At 32.1% G+C, this 22,202-nt stretch overlaps 1 protein-coding gene across 1 annotated transcript; it reads right to left on the reverse strand.

The window, feature by feature from the left end:
- Positions 1 to 3,071: 3,071 nt before the first annotated feature.
- On the reverse strand, positions 3,072 to 21,966 carry LOC139840557 (ent-copalyl diphosphate synthase 1-like). Its single transcript, XM_071830818.1, has 14 exons — positions 21,840 to 21,966; positions 21,593 to 21,654; positions 21,474 to 21,531; positions 9,445 to 9,783; positions 9,117 to 9,300; positions 8,778 to 8,992; positions 5,388 to 5,508; positions 5,007 to 5,119; positions 4,678 to 4,904; positions 4,444 to 4,559; positions 4,240 to 4,338; positions 3,809 to 4,154; positions 3,386 to 3,568; positions 3,072 to 3,275 (listed from the first exon to the last, which is right to left on the reverse strand). The coding sequence occupies exons 1-14, from the start codon at positions 21,964 to 21,966 to the stop codon at positions 3,072 to 3,074; spliced, it is 2,394 nt and encodes a 797-aa protein (XP_071686919.1).
- Positions 21,967 to 22,202: the final 236 nt, after the last annotated feature.

Consider the following 22,202-nt stretch of genomic DNA (forward strand, 5'->3'; position numbering starts at 1 on the left):
TTTCTTGATTCATCATAACCGACAAAAATGCACCGAATTGCCTTCTTATCAAATTTGCTTCGTAGATGATCTGGCACGAAGACGTAGCATACACATCCAAAAACCTTGAGATGGTTGACGGTCGGCTTGATCTTCCATAATCTTTCATATGGTGAAATATATCCCAACTTTTTTTGTGGGAGTCTGTTAATCACGTACGATGTCGTCCTCATACATTCAGCCCAAAATCTGCCTGGTACATTCTTACCATGAAGCATACTTCGACAAGTTTCGGCAAGGTGGCGATTATTGCGTTCCGCCACTCCATTCTGCTGTGGAGTATTGGGGCAAGTTAATTGCCTTCTGATCTTGTGCTTCTCAAGATACATATTGAACTCAGTCGATAAATATTCTCTTCCATTATCTGTGCGTAAGCACCGGATCTTAGTATTGAGCTCACTTTCTACCTTGTTCTTGAACTCTTTGAACTTCAGAAAAGTCTCTGACTTCTCCTTGATGAAGTAAACCCACACATATCTTGAGAAGTCATCAATGAATGTCACCATATACTTCATGCCTCCAAGTGATGTTTGTTTCACTGGGCCGAAGACATCTGAGTGTATGAGCTCTAGTGGTGTCTTGGACTGATGCGCTGACTCCTTGAATGGCAATTGGTGAGCTTTGCCAAATTGACATCCAGCACATATTGTATCTGTTCGGATATCAATTTGAGGAAGCCCATTTACTATGTGTTTCACCATCATCTCCTTTAACTTGTTGTAGCCCACATGCCCAAGACGTTCATGTCAAAGATCAGCCGTCTCATTCTTTCGAGTCTTATCCACATAAGCTGTTTCAGCAGATAATACATAGACCGATTCTATTCTTCTTCCATGCATAACTGGATTGCCAACCACCTTTACTCTCTTGAATACAGACACATCTTCTGGTCCAAAGAGCACATAATTCCCTTCTGCTGTCAATTGTGGTACTGACAGTAAATTCTTCTTTAGGCCAGGGACAAGATACACCTTCTCGAGTTGGAGCTTATGAGAGCCGCCTTCATTTGGAATTATTGTCTTTCCAATGTGAGAAATAGATAACCTTGAATTGTCGGCTGTCAACACGACTCTCTTTCCTTTGTAATCATCCATTTCTTACAGTTTCGTCTCATCATTAGTCATATGATTTGAGCACCCAGAATCAATGATCCAATCATCTTTGTAGTTTATTTTTGACTTTAAAGTTGTTGTAAGAGCTTGATCATCTATGTCAGCTTCAACAGAGAGTCCAGCTTCTGCATCCCATGTTTTCTCATTAATGGTTGCTTCGAATGTGACCTCTTTCTTCTCATCTCTTGCGGCGGCCACATTTCCTTCGAAAGTTCGCCTTCTGGGGAATCTACAATCTCGAGCAAAATGACCCTTCTTGTCACAATTGAAGCATTCACCATTCTTTCTCTTATCATTTTCCCCGTATTGTTGGCGATGATCTCTTCTTCCTTGTTGAGCTCCCCCTGAAGCGTTGCCTTTTGATTTTGGGTGACCCTTCCACCCATATGTCTTACTTTCTTTCATCGCCTCTTGTCTTCGAGATGTTGCTTTCTTCTTATTGGTGAAGAGTGCATCTTCTCCGTCTTTTATGGTTACTTCATTCATCTGCTTGGCTAATGCCTCTTGATTAGCCAATAAATTCTCCAGCTCTATTAATGATGGTTGAGTAAGCCATCCTCTCACAGCGGCTATAAATCCATTATACTCGGATCTTAAGCCGTGGATGATAATTCTCTTCATCCTTGCATCACTCACTTTCTCTTCAGGAGCAAGTTGAGATATCTCACGACAAATAGATTTCACCTTGGTGAAATACTGGAAAATAGACAAACTTCCTTGTGAGATACCTGCGAGCTCATTTTCCAAGAGCTGGAGGCGTGCTTCATTCTTCTTTGAAAATAATTTTTAAAAAGTTTCCCAAGCTGCCTTTGGTGTTTTCTCGTCACGGATGTGCTCCAATAGATTCTCCTCGATTGTAGTCTTCAATATAAATAAAGCCTTCCCGGCCTTGATGTTCCATTTTCTCAAGACTTCAGCATTTTCTTTCGGTGGAGGTGTTGTGTCACTGCCAGCAACTATTTCCCATAAATCCTGTCCTTGTAGGTAGGATTCTATACAAGTCCGCCAATAACCATAGTTGTGGTTATTGAGACTCTTGATTCCACTGCTCGTACTTGCAAGATCTGCCATCATGACGTCCAACGTCCAATAAGCTTGGTCCCAGACCGATGAGCTTTCACAATTCCTAACTGTGCTCCGACAGAATCTCCCTTAGGGCCTTGGTGTTATCAAGACGATGTAAACGTCCAACGTTTACCGATGAGTACCTCCACTAGCAATGGTCCCGAACGACCCGCTCTGATACCAATTGTTGGAAGCTTTGACGAGCCCAACACACACTATAGAGGATCTAGATTATACTAGACTCACTACACCAACACTTTGACGTTGATTAGCCTTTAATTTTATGAATTCTTAGTGCACAATAGTACTTAGGCGACAGTGTCGACCATATATCATTTAGGCTGTATAACCGACCATGTATCACTTAGGCGGCAGAGCCGACCATATAATAAGAACAACACAAGTGCACTAAGAACTTAAACACAAACTAAGGCTTAACCGGGAAACTTAACAAAGAACACTTTTATTAATACAAAATACAATTACAATATTACTTACTTACAAGTTTTTCTTCTCTACTCACACTCTTCTCACTTCTTACTTCTTCTCTACTTCTCAACTCACTCTTTTCACAACTTCCTCACAACTTACACACAAATGAAATCCTCACCCATATTTATACTACTCCATGGAAGTTTCTAGAAACTAGATATTTCCATGGATAAATAAATATCTAGATATTTCTATACAAATATCTATAATTTTCTTTTTTAGATTTTTCTTTTCTAGATTTTTCTTTTATTTTCTAATATCTAGATATTTTCTTATACATATTAATATCTAGATATTTTATCCATATACATTTACTAATTCCATATTATTCTAAATTTGCATTGTATTTTAACAAGTATAATATCACATCACCTTTTCAAATAATACTTTGCTAATGTGGAGGTTTATAGTTTTAGGATCAAAGTAGGCTCTGTAGTAAACTGTTTTGGCAACAAGTAAAAATATCTGCTTCAAATCAGGATCAAGATCGTTCGGTGAGTTGCAGAGTACTAGTTGCACAAGTTCTTGCATTTTGGACTCTATCTGAGAGCCTATTGCATGATCGCCCTGATAAAAACAAATATTACCTTCATTGAATGGACTTTTCAATATCGATATAGAGATTATAATACAACTATACAAGTAATTAATTAGTACTTATTTTAGTGAGTGTTTACCTTGTGAGATAATTGGCGAAAAAGCTCGTTTGTGATGGAAGACATTCGTCGATATTGAGGGTGAGACAACGTCTCCTCAAGTGACCATCGATCGCTGATCTTAATTATTGTTTGAACAATAAGTTCGGCTTCTCCTGACGCTTCATCCACTTCTTTTTGCCAACTCAAGAGCCACGTTGCCCACTTATTTTTGTTAACAAAATAATTAAATTGTAGAAAATGGATGATGATAACCTATATAATGAAACCATAGGCTCCGTTTGGCCCATGGAATTCAATTGGATTCCGCCGGAATTGGAATTGAATTTAGACACGCATCGTGTCTAAATTAAATTCCAATTCCGACGGAATCCCGTTGGATTGCATGAGCCAAACGGGCCATTAGTGTAAGATAAAACTGAAAGCGGCCAACACAAAACTTACAGCATGGTGTAGGCGTACATAGACGTGTTCACCATTAGCTACCCCTGTTTCAGAACTGATTTGTTTGAGAGTTTTGTGCAGCGCATTCATTATCACGTGCCAAGGTTTTCTATCTTTTTCATGGCGTTGAGGGTTTGAGAACTCGTTTGAAAATGCTTTAATGTCAGCGTTCGTGAATTGGGGTCTGGCAAAAAAGGAGGTAATGATGTTGATTAGCACAACTGTTTTGGCCCAAGAAACTCGCTCATTGTGTCGTTCTGGTTCGAATATGCTCGCGGCTGCCTCATAATATGACCATAGAACCTTTGTGTCTAAGCCCTCGTCAATTTTTAGATCCGCATACCACCTGTTTGACAAAATGTAGTGTTCTTAATTAGCCTTTTCATATAACAATTGGTAGCTTCATTTAGTTACACTTCATAACAATTTACTTTTGAATATGGCTCCACTCCAACTGATGAATTGTTTGACAATTATTGTAGTCCAATTTGGCCATCTCTAGATATTTATTATTGCAAACATTAGTCAACCTGCAGTTTTAAGAAGATGATTAGGAGTGATCTTTTATATTTAAAATATAAACGAGAAAAACTATAACTTTTATTATATAGCCTCCTGAATACAACTAATTAAACCTATAAAGCGTTTTCCCAATCCAAATTTCGTCATCTCCTCCATATTGTTCCACATAATATCTTGCCTCGAGGCGAGGTAAGCTAGCGTACCATGGCACATTCAGCACATATCGAACCTGCATGCCAAATCTTTTAGATCTTTCAAAGGACTCGGATTTTAAAGCATGTTGATACAAACTTTGGACACTAAATGTAACATTTGTTACATTTATAATTATTGATTGCTTTATGTACCTCTCCCGGCAAGTCTTTCGGAATGAACCATTTGTCCAAAAGTTGATTGGCCGATTGTTTTTCAGTCAAGTATTTATGAGAAAAAGTCTTGGCTTCCTCCATGATTTTCTCTCCGGGAAAAAGCACGTGAGAAGCTCGATGTAGATTGAGCATAACTGTCACAGATTCTGTTGTTTGTTTCGGATAACACCCGAAATTTCCATCTTCCTTAAAGTGCGAAAATACGTCTATATATCACGAAACCATTATAAGTAATTTAAATTAGTCATGAAATAACACCAATTAACAGTACATCTATCGAAGTACTAATAATTTGTGATGAAACTAACCAGGAGAAATATGATAGCCACTAGTTCTTAAAATCCGAAAAGCCATTGAAGTGTCATCAAGATCCGGTAGATTGCAATTTTTAACAAACCCAATGCCTTTTTCTTCCCAATGCCTTCAAGGATTAGTTGACATGACACGTTAGTAAATGACTAAATTCTAAGATTTTGAAAATTTAGCATGATGATAGATTAACGTGTCAACGAGTAAAGTTGCTATGTATGTCATCGTAACATAAATTAACGGGAGCGCAAAAACTTAAAAAAAAAAAGAATTTCTCTAAATGAAAGGAATACAATTTTTGACAGTTAAACAGATGGGAGTCGGATCGAATCCTGCAATTTTAATGGTTAAAATGGATTTTTTTTTTTTTTTTTTTTTACCTGTGTATATAGTCAACACAATCCTTGATCTCGGAAGAAAAATAACGTGCAATTCCAAGGCGTTGCAAGCGGTCAACCATCCAAATCCGTTCATACATGTCGATAGGGTATATATTAGGGACTGCATCAATATGACTTTCTAAATAGTTATATGACATACATAAGTGATAAAGCCGAACTTTAGGTGCAATTACAAGCATTTTAATTTACATAGAAAGAAAAATACTTGAAAGTTTTTACGTTCCCGAGTTGTGAAATAAAAATAAAACACGAGGAAATGAAATGGTATAAATGAAATATAAAAATAAAAATTGTGAACCTCTTAACACCAGTTTTTAAAGTTGTCATTAACACGCTTTTATTAGACTAGAGTTATGGTTATGCCTATTTAGTATCATTTTTTCTTTTTCTTTAGTATCACAAAGGGCAAATGACCCGAAAAGGTAACATAAGTTACACAATTTAACAATTAAGGTAACCCTCAATTTGCGAAAGCCCGAAAAGAATTTCAATTATATTTTTGCTCAGGAAAAAGATTACGTGTTCACAAATTTTAAAATTGAGGTAATCTTTGTCAAATTTATTAACAATCGTTAGTCAAAAATACACGTTTGGTCCCTGAAGTTTCTTAAAATTTTCACGCATAATCCTCTACATCATCTTCATTAATATCTTCATTCCCACCACCACCGCCACCGCCACCACCACCAGTGATTTATCACTACCTGTAATATAACTAAAAAAGAAGACATTCAAGCATTTAGCTCGGTCATTTTGAGGTCTACATCAATATCAGCTCCTGTTGACACCAAAGCAGCAACTTCATTAACAGACTCTAGTTCAACATGAGCCGGAACTAATTCATTGACTGAAGCCATCAAAATCAAACACAACAATTATCCTAAATCATTCTCATCATCACTTCCTAAATTATCACTTATCATCACTTATATAACTTCGACACTTGCAGATAGATTCATCTTCATACCAAACATATCAAACATGGTTGAGGTTTTCGGATAGATTCAACCACTTGCAGATCGAAATGATTATGTACTTTTTTTTATCCTTATCATCCGTTTGAGCATCGTGAAGCTTCAAATCGTTGTTAGAATCATTACATAAATTCAGATCTCAAAGTCAAACTATGGTGCTTTTCAGTCAATTAATAAATTGGAACGATTTTGTGATTGTTATATATTAAAAACTGATGTCGAGGGTTCGTATCATGATTTCAAACACTTTTCATGTTGATATCATCATCAGAAACATCATGGATTTTCAAATCAAATTGTATGTTCATAGTCTATCGTCACTGGTTCATCTTTCATTCTGATATGTGGTGTTGTTTTTAGACTTACATATTCACAGGAAAAGTGTTAATCGCTACATCTGGGATATTTTGCAATCGATTTCAAGTGTTAATCATAACATCTGATAATTTTAGCAAAATCAGGACATCTGCTTTCATCTTCAAACAGGAAGAACATATTCCAATCTGATGGAATATTGTGTTACCGACTCTGACCATATTCCGAAATAATTTACAATTAATTGTTATTTCAGAATCATTACTCTGCCTTTTTTTAATTATAGAATCGGTGCTGGTGTTGATGGTGGTATAATGAAGACTTTCATGGAGTTTTTATACTTTTATTGAAGATGATGAAGATGTTATTGGTGCAATCTTTTAACAAACTTTAGGGACTAATTGTGTAATTTTGACTGACCGAAGTTTTTAAAATTAAAATCCTTTTCGGGCATCTTTTTTTGGAGGTTACCTTGATTGTCAAATTTGACAACATAGGTTACCTTTTCGGGCCATTTGACCTATCACAAACCATAGCATCGTTAGTATCATTTTTTCTTTTACTTTACTTTTATTTTATTTTTTTTCATTAATCATCCCACCAACGGTTATTTTTGTTTGTTAATATGAGACTTGGGCCAACTAACTTAATCCTCTAATTACTTTAAGATGTTGTACATGTTCATTACTAGTAACGAACATGTACAACATCTTAAAGCTATTACATGATTAAGTTAGTTGGCCCAAGTCTCATACTAACAAACAACAATAACGGTTAATGGGATGGCTCTAGTCACTTCTTTATTGCGTTTATCAATATGTACAATAAACTAAAGTGTGTAAACACCGGTCTTAGGCATGTCGTTAACAAAATAGAAAAAAACTAACTAATTTCGTGTTCCCAAATTTGAGGGAAATGAAAGGATGTAGCAATTTATAAGTTTTTTCCTTTCGTTCGTTTTCTTCCAAACATTGGAGAGAATATTGGGAGGGTAATATAATTTTGACCTGAACTCTTTGACTTGTTGGGATGTGAAAATCCAGCCCCAAAGAAATCAAGATGTGAAACTGAAGCCAAGATCTCATTGGGATCTCTTAATCCCAGTTTGAGAATTAACATGGAACTGAACAAAGATTTTGATTCAATAAGATTATATTGTAGTTAATCCAAGTAAAAAAAAAATCTTTAGTGAATAGTGATAACGATCCTGATGGGATCGTCAAGAATCATAAAAAAAAACCCTATATTTAGTCCAAAACTGTTTTGGCGGACCGAGTTTGGCGGTTTGGAGATCTTAAAACCGGCGACCGGACCACTAATATTCAAAACTGGACCGAACCAAAAAATCGGTCCGGTCCGGCCGGTTTTCGCGGTTTGACGGTTTTGTGATCACCTCTACTTTGTATATTGTAATCCTATCTTGATGTAACGAAATAATAAATAGAACTCTATAATTAGTCGTGGATTAAACAAATCACCCAACTGGATATAACCCTCTAATATTCTCGTGTCACTTTTAATTTATATATTTACTCCCTAATATTTATATTTTATTATCTTACTAGTGAAATGACCCGTGAAAATACGGGTTTGTTTAAACGAAACAGTTTAATGATATGTTTTAGGTATTAAGTGAATGTAAATGTTAAAGTCATTTAGTTTATTGCCCCGTGGAACCACGGATTCCTACTAAGAAACTTGTCGTTGATTTTACAAACATAAAGTTCGCTCAAATTTGAATATTTATATTTTTAATAATAATAATAATTAATAATAATAAATGCCTTTTAAATTTTTAAAATAAAAAATAAAATTACAATTTATGAGAGATTAATATTTCCATTTATAAAAGATTTTATATTATATTTTAATTAAATTAATACGTAGTATATAATTATGACATCATCATTATGAAAAATAAAGAATAATTTAGCTTAATGATGATGTCATCATTTTAGAGATTTATTAGACTATATAGATAGATGCATTTTTTGATCGGTGAGTGCATGATTAGTAGTAACAACTTTCTCAACTCTCAAGTTTGGTATTCTTGCCACTTCTAAATAAATGCATGACATACCTCCTCCATTGAATTTGGCAACAATGTTGGTCAAATATGCAAGACAATTTGGATCTTTCGTTTGCATGAATGCGAAAGCCGTTGCTGCCGGTGAAAAGCAGAAAGATCCTCCTTCCGATTGAAGTTTTAGAAGCTTGCCCCATTCCAAATCTTTCATTCCTTCCAAGGTATAAAGCAGGATTGTTGGTATCTTGTGAATTAGATCCTTTGGTATCCTTTTAATATCAAATATACAAAAGGTAGACATAATATAGGTCAATTTAAGTTTCTCCTTTTCTTTTGAATATTACTGTACATATGATTTTGGATTAAGACATTGAATGATTAAAGGGGACATACATTGTGAGCTTTCGGTCTCGTCTTGCAATGATCTCATTGAAGATGGGAGAATTAGTTGGTACTTTAATTTTAAATTTTTTTGCTAGTTCAACTAGTGAAGGGAAGACTATTTCAAAACCAGGTGTCATGTGTTCAGTCTTTTCTTCCCCAAGCTTGTTCATGTTTTCCTCCACAAATTTCATCCCTGTTTAATCTTAAACTTAACCAACCATAAGATGATGAAATGAAATGTCTTATTGTCATTATTAGTGTTTAAGTAAAGAAAACAGTGTGTTAATTTCTAAAACTGTTTGATTAATATATTGATTGAAAAATTTAGTGGTTTTACCTTTTCGACATTTATCGAAATGAATATTCCAAGCCGTTAGTGCGATTACACAAGCCAATGTGTTCAGGAGCTTATCATAAGCCGAAAAAAGCGTTGGTTCGCCCCATGAGCCATCAGGGTGCTGATGATTCACAATCCATCGTAGACATGATGGAAACTGTGGACCACCGCCGCTTAGTCCATCCACTTCTTCTATAAGTGCAACCCAAGCCGTGTCGTAAGCAGAAATACTTATATCACCTTCGTCCAGTAAAGCAAACATTGACTTAATCGAGTCGACATACTTTATCACTGCATACTGGTCATTCACAAATGGCAAATTGTTCTTTCGTTGTACACCTGCAACATCACGTTATACGTATGGAACCAAGTGTGGAAAGGTAATTCGTGAGACCTAAGCTTAGAAACCAGGTCATGAGCTTTGTCTTTTTTAGACCGTTATATTTGGTTGTTTGGCTCTTTATAGCTCGAGGCTTATGGGCTTTAGGTCTTGTTGTGCTTGCTCTCTTGAGTTGTTCTAATGGAATTCTCTTAGCTTTATATATATAGTAGGTTTAGAATTAATTGAGTTTATCAAACAGTTATTGTTGTGACCTATCGGTAGAAATGTGTTAGAAAAAATGTGATATGGTAGATTTTTGAGCCCCTGTGTTGCATAGTTGTTTAATCAAACCATTAAAACTTACTTAGTTTTCTAACTGGTATGGTAGATTTTTGAGCCCGTGTGTTTCATTCCTTCTTCAACACTTTTGAATTTCTATCATATTATTACTTATCAGCTCGTGCGTTGCACAGATGTAAATTTATGTTTCGCATTATCGAGTTTTGGACCCATGCGTTACATTGCTGTTAATGAGCGAAAAAAGTATACGCATAATAGTATCGAATAATTAGGGTATTTAAATAACATTGATCGAAAATGAAAAGCATCATGATCAACATCCAATATTGATTAAACAAATCAATTTAAGCTCAAGTTGATGAGTTCTCAAATAAAAGTGACGATGTTGGATTGTAGCTTTTCGTAATTGATAAATATATTCATAATGGCGAGTTGTTTCAAGTAAATAAATATAATATATATGTATGGCAATAATAAATAATATATATATTATTCTTTTAGATTTTGACTATTTACTTTTCAATCTTAGAGATAGTGGGTACCAATAAAAAAATAAATATAGATAATGATTTACTAATATACTCCGCACTATTAGATATATATTATATATGATATCTTAAATTATGTATAAATTTTAACATGTATACAATATCAATCGATTTCTATATGATCATTAAATAAGCACTATATTTAAATTGCATATAATAATATTCAAATTTAAAATTTATTTGACAATATAGATATATATATAAAAAGATTTAGCTTATCAGCTACAATATCATCTTATATACATGGGTATATAACCAAAACATCATTGTGGCATTCTTATGTAACAACATACGGGATGACTTAAAAAAAAAAAAAAAATAAATAAAAAAAAAAATTACTTTCTAATATGAGTGGCTTATTATACTCAATAAACTTTGATTACCTCCTTATATATAAATTTGACTTTTTATTTGTTCGAAATTATTATCATTTACTCTAAATAATAGTAAAATATTACTGTTAATTTTATTATTAAAAGGTTAACATTAAAATATAATAATTAATCATAACAATATTAAATAAAAAAATAAATTACAGAATTTACTAATATATGTTATATCTAATAAAAACTCAAACATGACACTTTTTATATGAAAATGGAGGAATATATATGGTTTTTTTTTTTCTTCAAGTTTTTGTACCCTTTAACATAGCCTATCTTACAAAAAAAAAAAACACGTTCATTAGATTATTAAACTCGTGCGATAGACGGTCGATAAGAATGATCAAATAATTAATTATGATTTATTTTAAAAAATAATTGTGCTATTTAAATTAAAAAATTTAACTACAAATATAAATAAACTAAAATAAATAGCAAAACAAACACACTAAAGTCTATTTCATTAAGTATTAATAAGACTTAAGGGGTGTTTGTTATTGCGTTTTGAGACTGATTTTTTTTAATTATCGAGTTTGTACATCGCAAATAATCGATATCTAGTGTTTGGCTAATAAAGAATCAAAATTGATTTTTCACACTTTCCACCCTTCAAAACGCAACTATCTTAACCATCCGGGCATAGCCTGGGTGGCCAGGGTGCCCCGCAAATGCTCAGTTGTCCTAGTCAATTGGCAATTCACTCCTAAATGGCGAAGGTTCGAATCTCGGTTCGGCCACCAGTTGTATTAGGCGCTGAGACAGGGGTTGGTTCCGACCACACTTGCCCGGGGCTGTGCTGACCCGCGTACAGTTGGCATCCAAAGGGTGCATGGGGTTAAAGGTTCCCCATCATGATAACCTTTTTCACTCCTAAAACGCAACTATCTTGCAGTAGGTACTGTGTTACTGTTTGAAAACGTGGTTTTCAAAAACAAATTCCAATCACTTAATTTACGTTCTCACCCCTACCAAAGTTGATTAATATACCGTGCATTCCTTAAATTTTGGGAGATGATATTTCCAAATGCAATTTTGATATATCCACAACTCTTTGAACATATCTTCCTAAAATACCCTCAAATAAATTCTAACATGAAACTTGTATAACACATCATTTAAGGGCATTGCAGTAAATTTATGTGGATTTATCAAAAATGAATTTGGAAATATCAGTTCCCTTAAACTTTTGTCAAAATATTCAATCTACTCTACTTTACTTTTGTACTTTTATCATAATATTACTATGACTTGAACCACCGATTAAGTTCATGTAACACCCCGCCAAAATCGCCATTGACGCGGATGTTAACTCTGGTCCCAGTGCTCGGCTTGACTTCTAAGTAACAGCAGAGTTCTACAGCGGAAGCAATATATCTAAGTACCTGAGACAAAACATGCTTAAAGTGTCAACCAAAATGGTTGAGTGAACAACATAGGTTTAATAATTATAACAAGTTTTTAGACCACAAGATTTAGTTATCAAAAGCAAATGCTGAAATTATGATATCGAAACGTAAACAAAGTTACCCCAGGACACCTTGAACTGTCAGTGTCGTTTAATCATTATTATGTAACCAAAGACCAACGGTCAAATGGTTAGAGACGTCACTCTCAATAGCGCTATTCACAATAACTAAGCTTGCCTTTATAAGTAGCAATTAACGATATCATGGTAGGGATTTAGCATGAATCAAAGCATGTCAGCACAATTAAACAGTTTTCAGGTACTTGTGTCTAAGCGGAAAAAACAGTTTGAAAGCAAGCATGTGTCTCACCCCAAAGTTCAAAATAAGTAATAGAGAAAGTTATAAAAAAACGGGGCTATGAAGTTCACCTTAAAATAGCAGGAGAAGATACAACAAGTACACGAATAATGAAGATTAAGAGTGATCTAGACTCCAACCTAAATAATATGATAGGTCAGAATATATCTAACTTATGTCATGTCATTGTATGATAGTCCTAGTGCTTGAAGTGGCTTTGGAATTATGTGACAAAAGATTTGAATAAGTATTACGTGTACTTTCTATTTTTAGTAAGTTTCCATTTTTAAAAATATTCTATTTTAGGAAAGTTTCTTTTTATAGTAAGTTTCTATTTTTTAAAAGTTTCGTTATTTAGAAAGTTTCTTTATTTAGAAAGTCCACTTAAGTCAAACAAAAGTCAAACGAGAAAGTCAACTGAAAAGTCAACCCAAAAGTCAACGATCAACTTTGAATGTCAACAAGACTCAAAACAATCTTTAAAACTTATTTATACTCATTTTAAAATCACATTATCATAATATTAGTATTAGTAATTTAATGACTTGGAAAAATTACAAACTCAAAAATATTGTAAAAATGCCTAAACTGTCCACTTTGGGAATTGTTATAAAAATCAGTGGGACCTAAATTGAAAAACGGCCAATGCCAAGTGTTAGTTTTTACAACAAAGAGACTACACAAAAATTTTCAGAATCCACCTCAATTTGAGAAACTTGTGGCAACCGATGCCGTTTTGACATTTAAGTAATTTCGTTTCAGCTTTTCAGAAAAAGTACAAGTGCGCTCAGGTGACCGACTTTGACAATTTTTAAAACGACGCTCGGGATTCGGTTTGGAAAACGAGTAGAACGAATAGCTTCCTCTTGCTATCAACATACTACATGATTTATTTGAAGATTTTTACAGATTATAAATGACTGTGGTGATCGACACGATTTCGACAAAAACTCATTTTCTCAATCAGCATTATTTTAAGAAAAATTATTTTTATAAACTTTGAAAAATCATAACTAATTCATAAAAATTGCAAACGACATGAAACAAGAGTCCAAACTTATTAATTTTTCGATACGCACGCACTCGTGAACTCAGAATTTTAATATCGGGTCGTACGCACCCCGAGGTGACCTGATCAGATTCGTATGTATAAATATATTTATTCCAAAACTTGTTTTAATCGTATCTTTTTAATCGTACGTCCGTTTTTAACGTTCTTTATATATTTTTGAGTCGCAACATCGATCCCGACATGATGGTGATATCCGATCAGTCCAGGTCAGTCACGTTTTTCGAGAAAAAAACTGCTGTATTTATTATTTTATATATAAAATTTATATAAACTTCAATAATTCATAATTTGAGTTCTATACGTCCGTTTAACGCATATCTTATATGTAAATTGCACTACTCTTCATGAGGATCACGTTGAGCAACTTAGTTTCATCATAAAATATTAGCACGGTTCCCGAAAATATTAAATACAGATCTGACCCAATTAATATTTATTAAAAGTTAACTTTTTAACATGTTTTAATTATCCAAACACCATAAAAATTATCCACAAGCACCATAACTAATCACACAACTAAAATAACATAATAATAATAATAATTAATAATTGAAAAAGATGAAGTTTAGGTCTACCTCAAATCAAGAAACGAGACGGATAGAAACGTAGAACGGATCGAGAGGAACACGAATTTATAACCCAACTTGAATGGTGATCAAGTATTAAGATGATGGAGATTGAAAAGGAAAAAAAAATATATATATAAAGATGATGATGATAGTGTGGTTACCGTAAAAAAAAAAAAAAAAAAAAAAAAAAAAAAAAAAAAAAAAAAAATTTGCAACTTTTGTGATTAGGTGGGTAAATTTTATATGGTAAATGTCGGCTAGTTTGTTTACGATACTAACGGGAGTAGCAACGACTCATTCTTATCTCTAGTAACAGTTTAAAATTCTTTTTCATCCAAGTCTTGAAACTTTAGTATATAAACATCTTGACATTAGGTTTATAGTAATTAGGATATGATTAAATATTATGAGATAAAATAAATTGGAGATTTTTGCCTTTATTTAGGGGGGTCGGCCAATTTACTTGGGGAGGGTTTTTAAGTTTTTTTTTTTTTTTTTTTTTTTTAGTAATTTGGTAAATGAGATAATATCTCATAAAATTAAATAATACCAAATGTTAAGATCATAGAAAAAAATACGGGCCAAATTTATCTAATGTATACCTTTGTTTTGTTTTTTTTTTTTTTTTTTTTTTTTTTTTTTTTTTTTTTTTTTTTTTTTTTTTTTGCCATACATACGGAGGACTATATTTTGTAAATGTATTTTATTTATTTACTTTTTTTTTTTTTTTGTTAAACCAGATTTATCTAATGAATTATCTAGGTAGTAAAAAAAAAAAAAATTTGGTCCTATTCTTTTGGTAAGATGTTCGACCGAGATAACTTGCAACATGGCCAATTATTATTATTTTTTTATATATTTTATCTATAAATAAATCTTGATATTTTATTCTAAATAGAATTTATATAAAAGATTAATTTAATTAAAAAGGATAATGGGTAACCCATGAGCCATCAAATGATTCGGCCTAGATGGGATAAGAGTGGCTCAATTCATCAACTTTTGATATATTTTTTTTTTCATTGGCCTATTGGCCCGAACGATTAAACGAGTGCGATCCGAGATAAATAATACTATGCGATTTATAATACACGAGAAGGATAATAACTCATGAAATCAAATATAGGAATATTTTATTATTATGAATGACATAAGAATGTCATATAAAAGAATTCGGATTTGGAAATCACGGATATATAATCGTTGGATTGGAAACCGAGACGATTAATCGAAATATAATCGTTATACGTAGAAATGTACTAACACGTAGTCACTCATTAATTGTAATACTTGTAATATTAACTAAAGTATATTATAGAAATAATATAAACTTTAATTAACAAAATGTGTCGACTAAAAATTAATATTTGGTCAGCATTGTATTAAAGTAGAGTAATTACTTATTAATTTCAATATTAATAAGCATGCAGAAACCCTAGGGGTAAAATAGTCATTTCAAGTATGAAAATTTTAGGGTTGTTATAGTTCATTTATATTCCAACGTTATTTGTATGTATTTATTTACGAAGTATTTATATTTATTTATGTTAGTAATATAGTACGGAGTATAAGATAAAACATAAATATCATATTTGATACAGTAAAAATTTGTTTGGTTATAATTTAAACAAATTATCATAATACTCTTTCAGGGGATTCAACTCATTACTTGTCTTTACGAATTTACGACCATGCTTATATTATCATTATATTTTATTATAGAAGGGTGTACTTTTTAGTAATTCTACATGTTGAGTAATTAAATAATCTAATTTTCTCAAACACTCAAAAAATGATTATCTAATTATTACGATATCAAACATTATAAATTAATCCAAACACTATTTATCAAAATCACGTTTTGCTGCAACTGATAATCTGATTATGATTATCCAAAACGCATAATCAATTTTGAAAACGCAAATCCAAACACCCCCTTAGCATTCTACATGGATTATTCGGTGAACACGATAGTTGTTTACTCGAAATTTAATTTTTAAACTAAACTGACGATATAATTTATTCAATTGTCTTAATATTAGATGACCCATCTTGCAAATATATTTTCCTTATCACATATTCTTTTTTTTTCACATGTACCATCTTGCAAATAATGTTTTATTTGACTTTGTTAGATCACTTATTATCATGACAAAAATTATATCATTTTAACTGATACATCATCATCACTACATAAACACCACATCGTTGTAACTAACACTTAAATAAACACTACCAATTTATGACTTACCTATAACCATCGAACATAACACAAACAATTTTTTAGCATCACGACTCCACTCTTCTTAAAATTACTCGCTATACATATGGAGAAAGTATCACGGTTAAGTGCTAACCTCATGGCCAAATGGTGCCTATAACACACTCATCATAAAGTGAAGATAAAAGGATCTACGTAAAATGTCATATGTAATGGTCTTAACACTTACAAATACATATTTTCTTATTGTTATTGTTATTATAATTATAAATATAAAATATAAGTTATAAGTTATAATTTTATTATTGTTATATGTAATCATTAATATATTAAAGGAATTATTATTTTATTGTTGTTATTAAAATTATTACGGAGTATGTAATTTTAGTATTATTATATTTAAGTATTTTTTATTATTATTATTATTATTATTATTATTATTATTATTATTATTATTATTATTATTATTATTATTATTATTAAAGGATTGTTAAAAATGGAATGTTATAGCAACGAACGTTTGCTTCAATGGTATCATGTCTCAGTATGGAAGGGTCGCGTTTAGTTGCCAAGCAACCCGGGTTCAATTCCTAGGGGCGGAAGGTTTTCTCTACAATTTCCTGCGATTAGTTGCCAAGCAACCCAGGTCCTGCGCTTAGTTGCCAAGCAACCCGGTTAGGAGTTTACTTCTAGTGTGTGTGGGTGCAAATGATGAGGGTCGTTAAAAATAAATGATTTGCTAATGCAAATTCGCCGTTAAAAAAATGGAATGTTATATGAAATTTTAATTTACGTAATAAAGAATATAAATGGAATACATTTCCTTTTTATTATCTAAAAAGAAAGATAATTGATCATATTCCTTTTATTTTGTATGAAATTTATGATTTATATTGGTGTAAAACCACTCACCTCAATTTAAGATGAGAAACAATTCTCCATTGGTAGTAAACGGTTATTCATTAAGCGGAGGAAATCTTAGTTAACATAAACCCCTCTTGCAAAAGAACAAAAATAAAAATAAATAAAGCATTCAAAAACGCAATTCTTTCCTTAAAATATATGACAGATATATAAGATAACTTAGTTTTAATAAATATAAATATAAATAATATAAATATATCTAAAACCTTTCAAATATAAGTAATTAAAATTTGTTTTTTATAATAAATTGACACGTCGGCAATTTTTAAAATAGAGGATAAATAAGGATTTCACATAAGCAATTTAGAATCTTACTAGTGAAATGACCCGTGAAACTACGAGTTTATTTAAACGAAACAGTTTAATGATATATTTTAGGTATTAAGTGAATTTAAACGCTAAAGTCATTTAGTTTAATGACCTGGCGGATTCCGACTAAGAAACTTCTCGTTATTCTACAAATACATTGATGTACTTAACTTGGTCGGAATAAATAAACTACATTCATTCTCTCACCATCATCTCACAATTACTATTTTCCTTGTCATAAAAGTCTACATTAGAATCTTTTATTGAAACGTGTATTTCGCATGCATATATGACGTAATTAATCTCATAAAGAGAACTCATATTTGAATTTGAATAATAATATAATAATAATTAATAATTAATGAAAGTGAATTTTTTTCCGGAAAAACATGAAATAAATAAATAAGTAGATTTAATTCAATTAGTCATTAATTAGATTAATGACATCACCTTAAGGGCTTAGATTTTTTTTTTAAATTTTTTTTAACAAAAGAATATTAATTATCATTATAGAATTTAATAGAAACTATAAATTTAATATAATGTATAGGTTGTTCAAATACCATTGTTGTAAGGCTTGTCGAAGGCTTCACACCGCAACCTGACAAACTTTTTACAATCTACACAAAAAGAAAAAAGCTCCTTTAAAACTAGATATTTGCCAAATTTATCAAATCACTAAAAGTTGAAGGCTCGATCTAACATCTATCAGTTCATGCATATATGTAGACAAAAACAATTAATTCCCCGAATTAAAAGGCCAGTTGAGTGGTTGGGTGCTTGAGAGACTCCAAAGAAAACTCAGGTTGAATCTCCATCAACCTCACTTTAGGAGCTTTGCCTTTAAAAAAAAAAGTACCTATGAATGAAGAAGAAGAAGAAGAAGATAGTGATGTGATTGTGGTGGTGTAAGAGAAGTGACGGTAGAGAGTGGTGGCATTGATGGTTGAAGGAGGTGACAATATGATAGTCTTCATGTCTAAATTAAAGTGCATTCCTGTTTACTACTTTGTTACAGATAACATAAGCATACTATATATTGCAAAAAGTTGTGTTCCCGAAACCTTGTTCATGCATCCCACGCACGCCAGATATAGGATTTGTAGTTTATATATAGCAAAAGGTTTTGTTCCCAAAACCTTATTCATCCCACGCATGTACGCCACATATACTCCGTAGTAGTTTATATATGGCAATGTACTACAGTAATATTTGAAGTACTAAACATTTTATTAGTAATTATGTTTGATATGGGTATCTTGTAGTAATAAAATTTTAATTACTTATCCTAGGCTAATTCTCCTTCGCGCGTTACAAGTTGGAAGCAACTTTATTAATTTAATATCATGATTAATTCTCCAAGTGTAAAGTGTGTAGTTATATAATTCCTATCAAACCATGGGATACTATTATTTTGAATATTTTACTTTCACTAGTTTGATAAGAACTAATGAGTCAAAAGAGATCTTAATTCATTAGAATATTACAAATACGATAATACTAATATATACTTCATAACTTATTTATGCGTATAGAAGTGGGATTATACGTTACTTAATTGACTAAAAGTAATAGAGACAGAAATGATTTAGTTATTTATTAATAACAACGTTTTTCTATGGAGATTGCGTCGTGATAACTAAATAATCTATATTTTTTTTTTTTTTTTTTTTTTTTTTTTTTATTATGTTGGAGATTAAGTCGTGATAAGCTTGGGTGAAAGTTGGTAAGCATGCTTTTAATTATAACCAGTAAGAAGCCGGACCGCGCGTTGCGGCGGTTATTTTAGGTGGTTGTTTGAGTAAACATAGTGGTTATATTATGTTTACATAATGGCTATGCTTTTGTATATAGCTATCATCAGCTAAGTTGCTATGCTTCTACACATAGGTGTTTTTCATTTCATATATTCCTACAAAATGGCTATGTTTCTGCACGTAGCTAGTTTTTTACTTCATACATAGACACTTGATTGTGTGAGATTGAAGGTGGTGGTTGTCCTTTTTTCTTTTTGACTCTGTTTCCTCATCTACAGAGAATAGTGATCTTTTTGTTGCTGGATGTTCTTGATGTTCATTATTTTAATTGGAGTTGGAGGTATGGGTGTTTGAATGTTGGTTGTGTCTTCTGGATGTGGTTTGCCTGCCAAATGAAACATTGTGCAAGTTAATAAAATCTATTATGAACTGGCTAGTGAATGGTTGAATTTATTTTTTGGTAAAACAGTCAAAAATGGTATTCATAAATTGATATCAATAAATACAAATAATTATAAACCTCAAGCAGTGGCGGATCCAGAAAAAAAATTTAACTGGGGCAAATTTTTTTTTTTTTTTTTTTAAATATGACACTTCTAAGTCTCAAACCTAAGACCTTGTAGTTATAGGATCATGTTGTAACCAATTAAGTAAATACTAGAAAAACACCTTGTTATTATACATAAATAAAAGAGCTTTTTGTATTTTTTTGTTTAAAGATGGTCTATGTTTGTTTTGTTTTAGAATTTGCTTTGTATAATTCTAGTGTTCTATCTTAGTTTGCTAGTTTAGACTAGAGATTTTGGCTCCGTTGGGTTCGCTTGAAGTTATCGTCGGTTTGTGACGTTTAATTATTTCGACCCATTTCGAGTTGTTTTGGACTGTAGTTGTTAGGGTCCTTCGATGAAGGTTCCCTTTTTAATAGTATTCAATATTTAAAAAAAAAAATAATAAAAAAAATAAAAACATAAGAGCTACACTGAAATGGAGGTATAAATGAGCCATACTGAAAAATTCAGTCGTAAAAATGATATTGCAAGGTCTCGAACCTGCAACCATGTAAGAGATAGAGTCCACTCTAACCAAGTGAGCTAATGAACAACTTCTTTAAGATTTCTCCTATTTGTTTTATATCCGTATAGCACCGTACAGTTTTTTTTTTAAGTACATAATTAAAATATTATTAAAATTATTTCGATCACCCGGGGCGGGTGACCCCGGTTGCACTACATTGAATCCGCCCATGACCTCAAGTTCATTGGTGATATTGTATTATTTACAGAAGCAATTCACAGTTGACTATGCATTTAACTTACTTAATTTTCAAATATGATCACATCAAAGCAACAAAAAAAATAGTAAACAGTAACATGTTTTCAGTTTTATTTCATCATATCATAAATATATCATATATGTAGTTAAATAAAAATTGTAGATATAATATTAGAACTAAAGCTACTCAACTAATCATCATTAGCCATGATATAAAAGTTACTACAATTCTATAAACGAAACTAATGCACTTAATCAATGACAGTTTATTTGTCTAGGTATCAAAGGGAATTGGGTCAAATAGGTTGCAAGTTGTCTGAAAAACTTAACTTGTTAAATTTAACAGTGCAACTACAAAAGTATAATATCTAATTTTGCCTGAACAACTACAATATTGATGGCTAAAATCTTCAAGTGTCATCAGGCCACATACCAAAATTCTGGTAACAACATGTCTATCATACTAAATAGTCTACAACATTGATGGTACCGGCTTAAGGTAAATCGCCTCAAACCCCTATAATATCAAAATTCATGTAGTAAAAGATGGTAAACAACAAAATAAATATAAATGATAGTACTCACAGACCTGGTGTTATCGAATATGTTATTTGTTCGACTGCATGTGGTTTCTCTGTTATTTGCTGCTGCAGGATCACCAGAATTTTCACCACAAAAAAATCTCATCCTGTTTCGGAATTCATTTACCGTATCATAAATATGTAATTGTAGAAACTGTGAAGAATTACCTTCCTCAGGACATAGCGAACCTATCCAATGATATATTTGCCCATATATTTTAAGCACATATGGTATTCTACCATTATTTTAACCAATGTCATTATAGCATGTAGTGACTCCTGGAATTTATAAGGCATACAAATAGCAAGCATTCAATAAGTACTGTTTCAAATACACCAAACAAATCAACAGAGAAGTCTAAGAGGACACAAACCTTGAGCAGTAGATATAGTAGACAACAAAGATGATCCATGTAAAGGAGAAAGAAACAACACCAATGTATTTGTAAAAAAAAAAAAAGCAGGAATAAATAACAAAAATACACAGCAAGTAACAGTCATCCTTAAAATAAAAAAGGATGAGAACGTACCTAAACGATTTGAAGGTCCCGCATCTCGGATGTGATGGTCAATCTATCTATCCCAATATGTAGGATAGATAATATATAGATAATATATAATATATGATCCAACATGCCCATTTGTAAAAAAAATTCCATTCTCCCAACGATGAGTCATTATCAACACAGGTACCAAGCACACCGGAGTTAGAAGATCCCACACATTCATTTAGAATG

This window comes from Rutidosis leptorrhynchoides, chromosome 4, assembly GCF_046630445.1.
Source record: "Rutidosis leptorrhynchoides isolate AG116_Rl617_1_P2 chromosome 4, CSIRO_AGI_Rlap_v1, whole genome shotgun sequence".
NCBI lineage: Eukaryota > Viridiplantae > Streptophyta > Magnoliopsida > Asterales > Asteraceae > Rutidosis > Rutidosis leptorrhynchoides.

Coding starts and splice junctions, on each gene's coding strand:
- LOC139840557 (XM_071830818.1), bottom strand. CDS start 21,966: ATGACTGTTACTTGCTGTGTATTTTTGTTATTTATTCCTGCTTTTTTT. Junction 9,784..21,473: donor AACATATTCGATAACACCAG/GTCTGTGAGTAC, acceptor GTGATGTTGCAG/GTGTACAACGAAAGAACAAT. Junction 4,905..5,006: donor TGGCTATCATATTTCTCCTG/GTTAGTTTCATC, acceptor CGTGATATATAG/ACGTATTTTCGCACTTTAAG.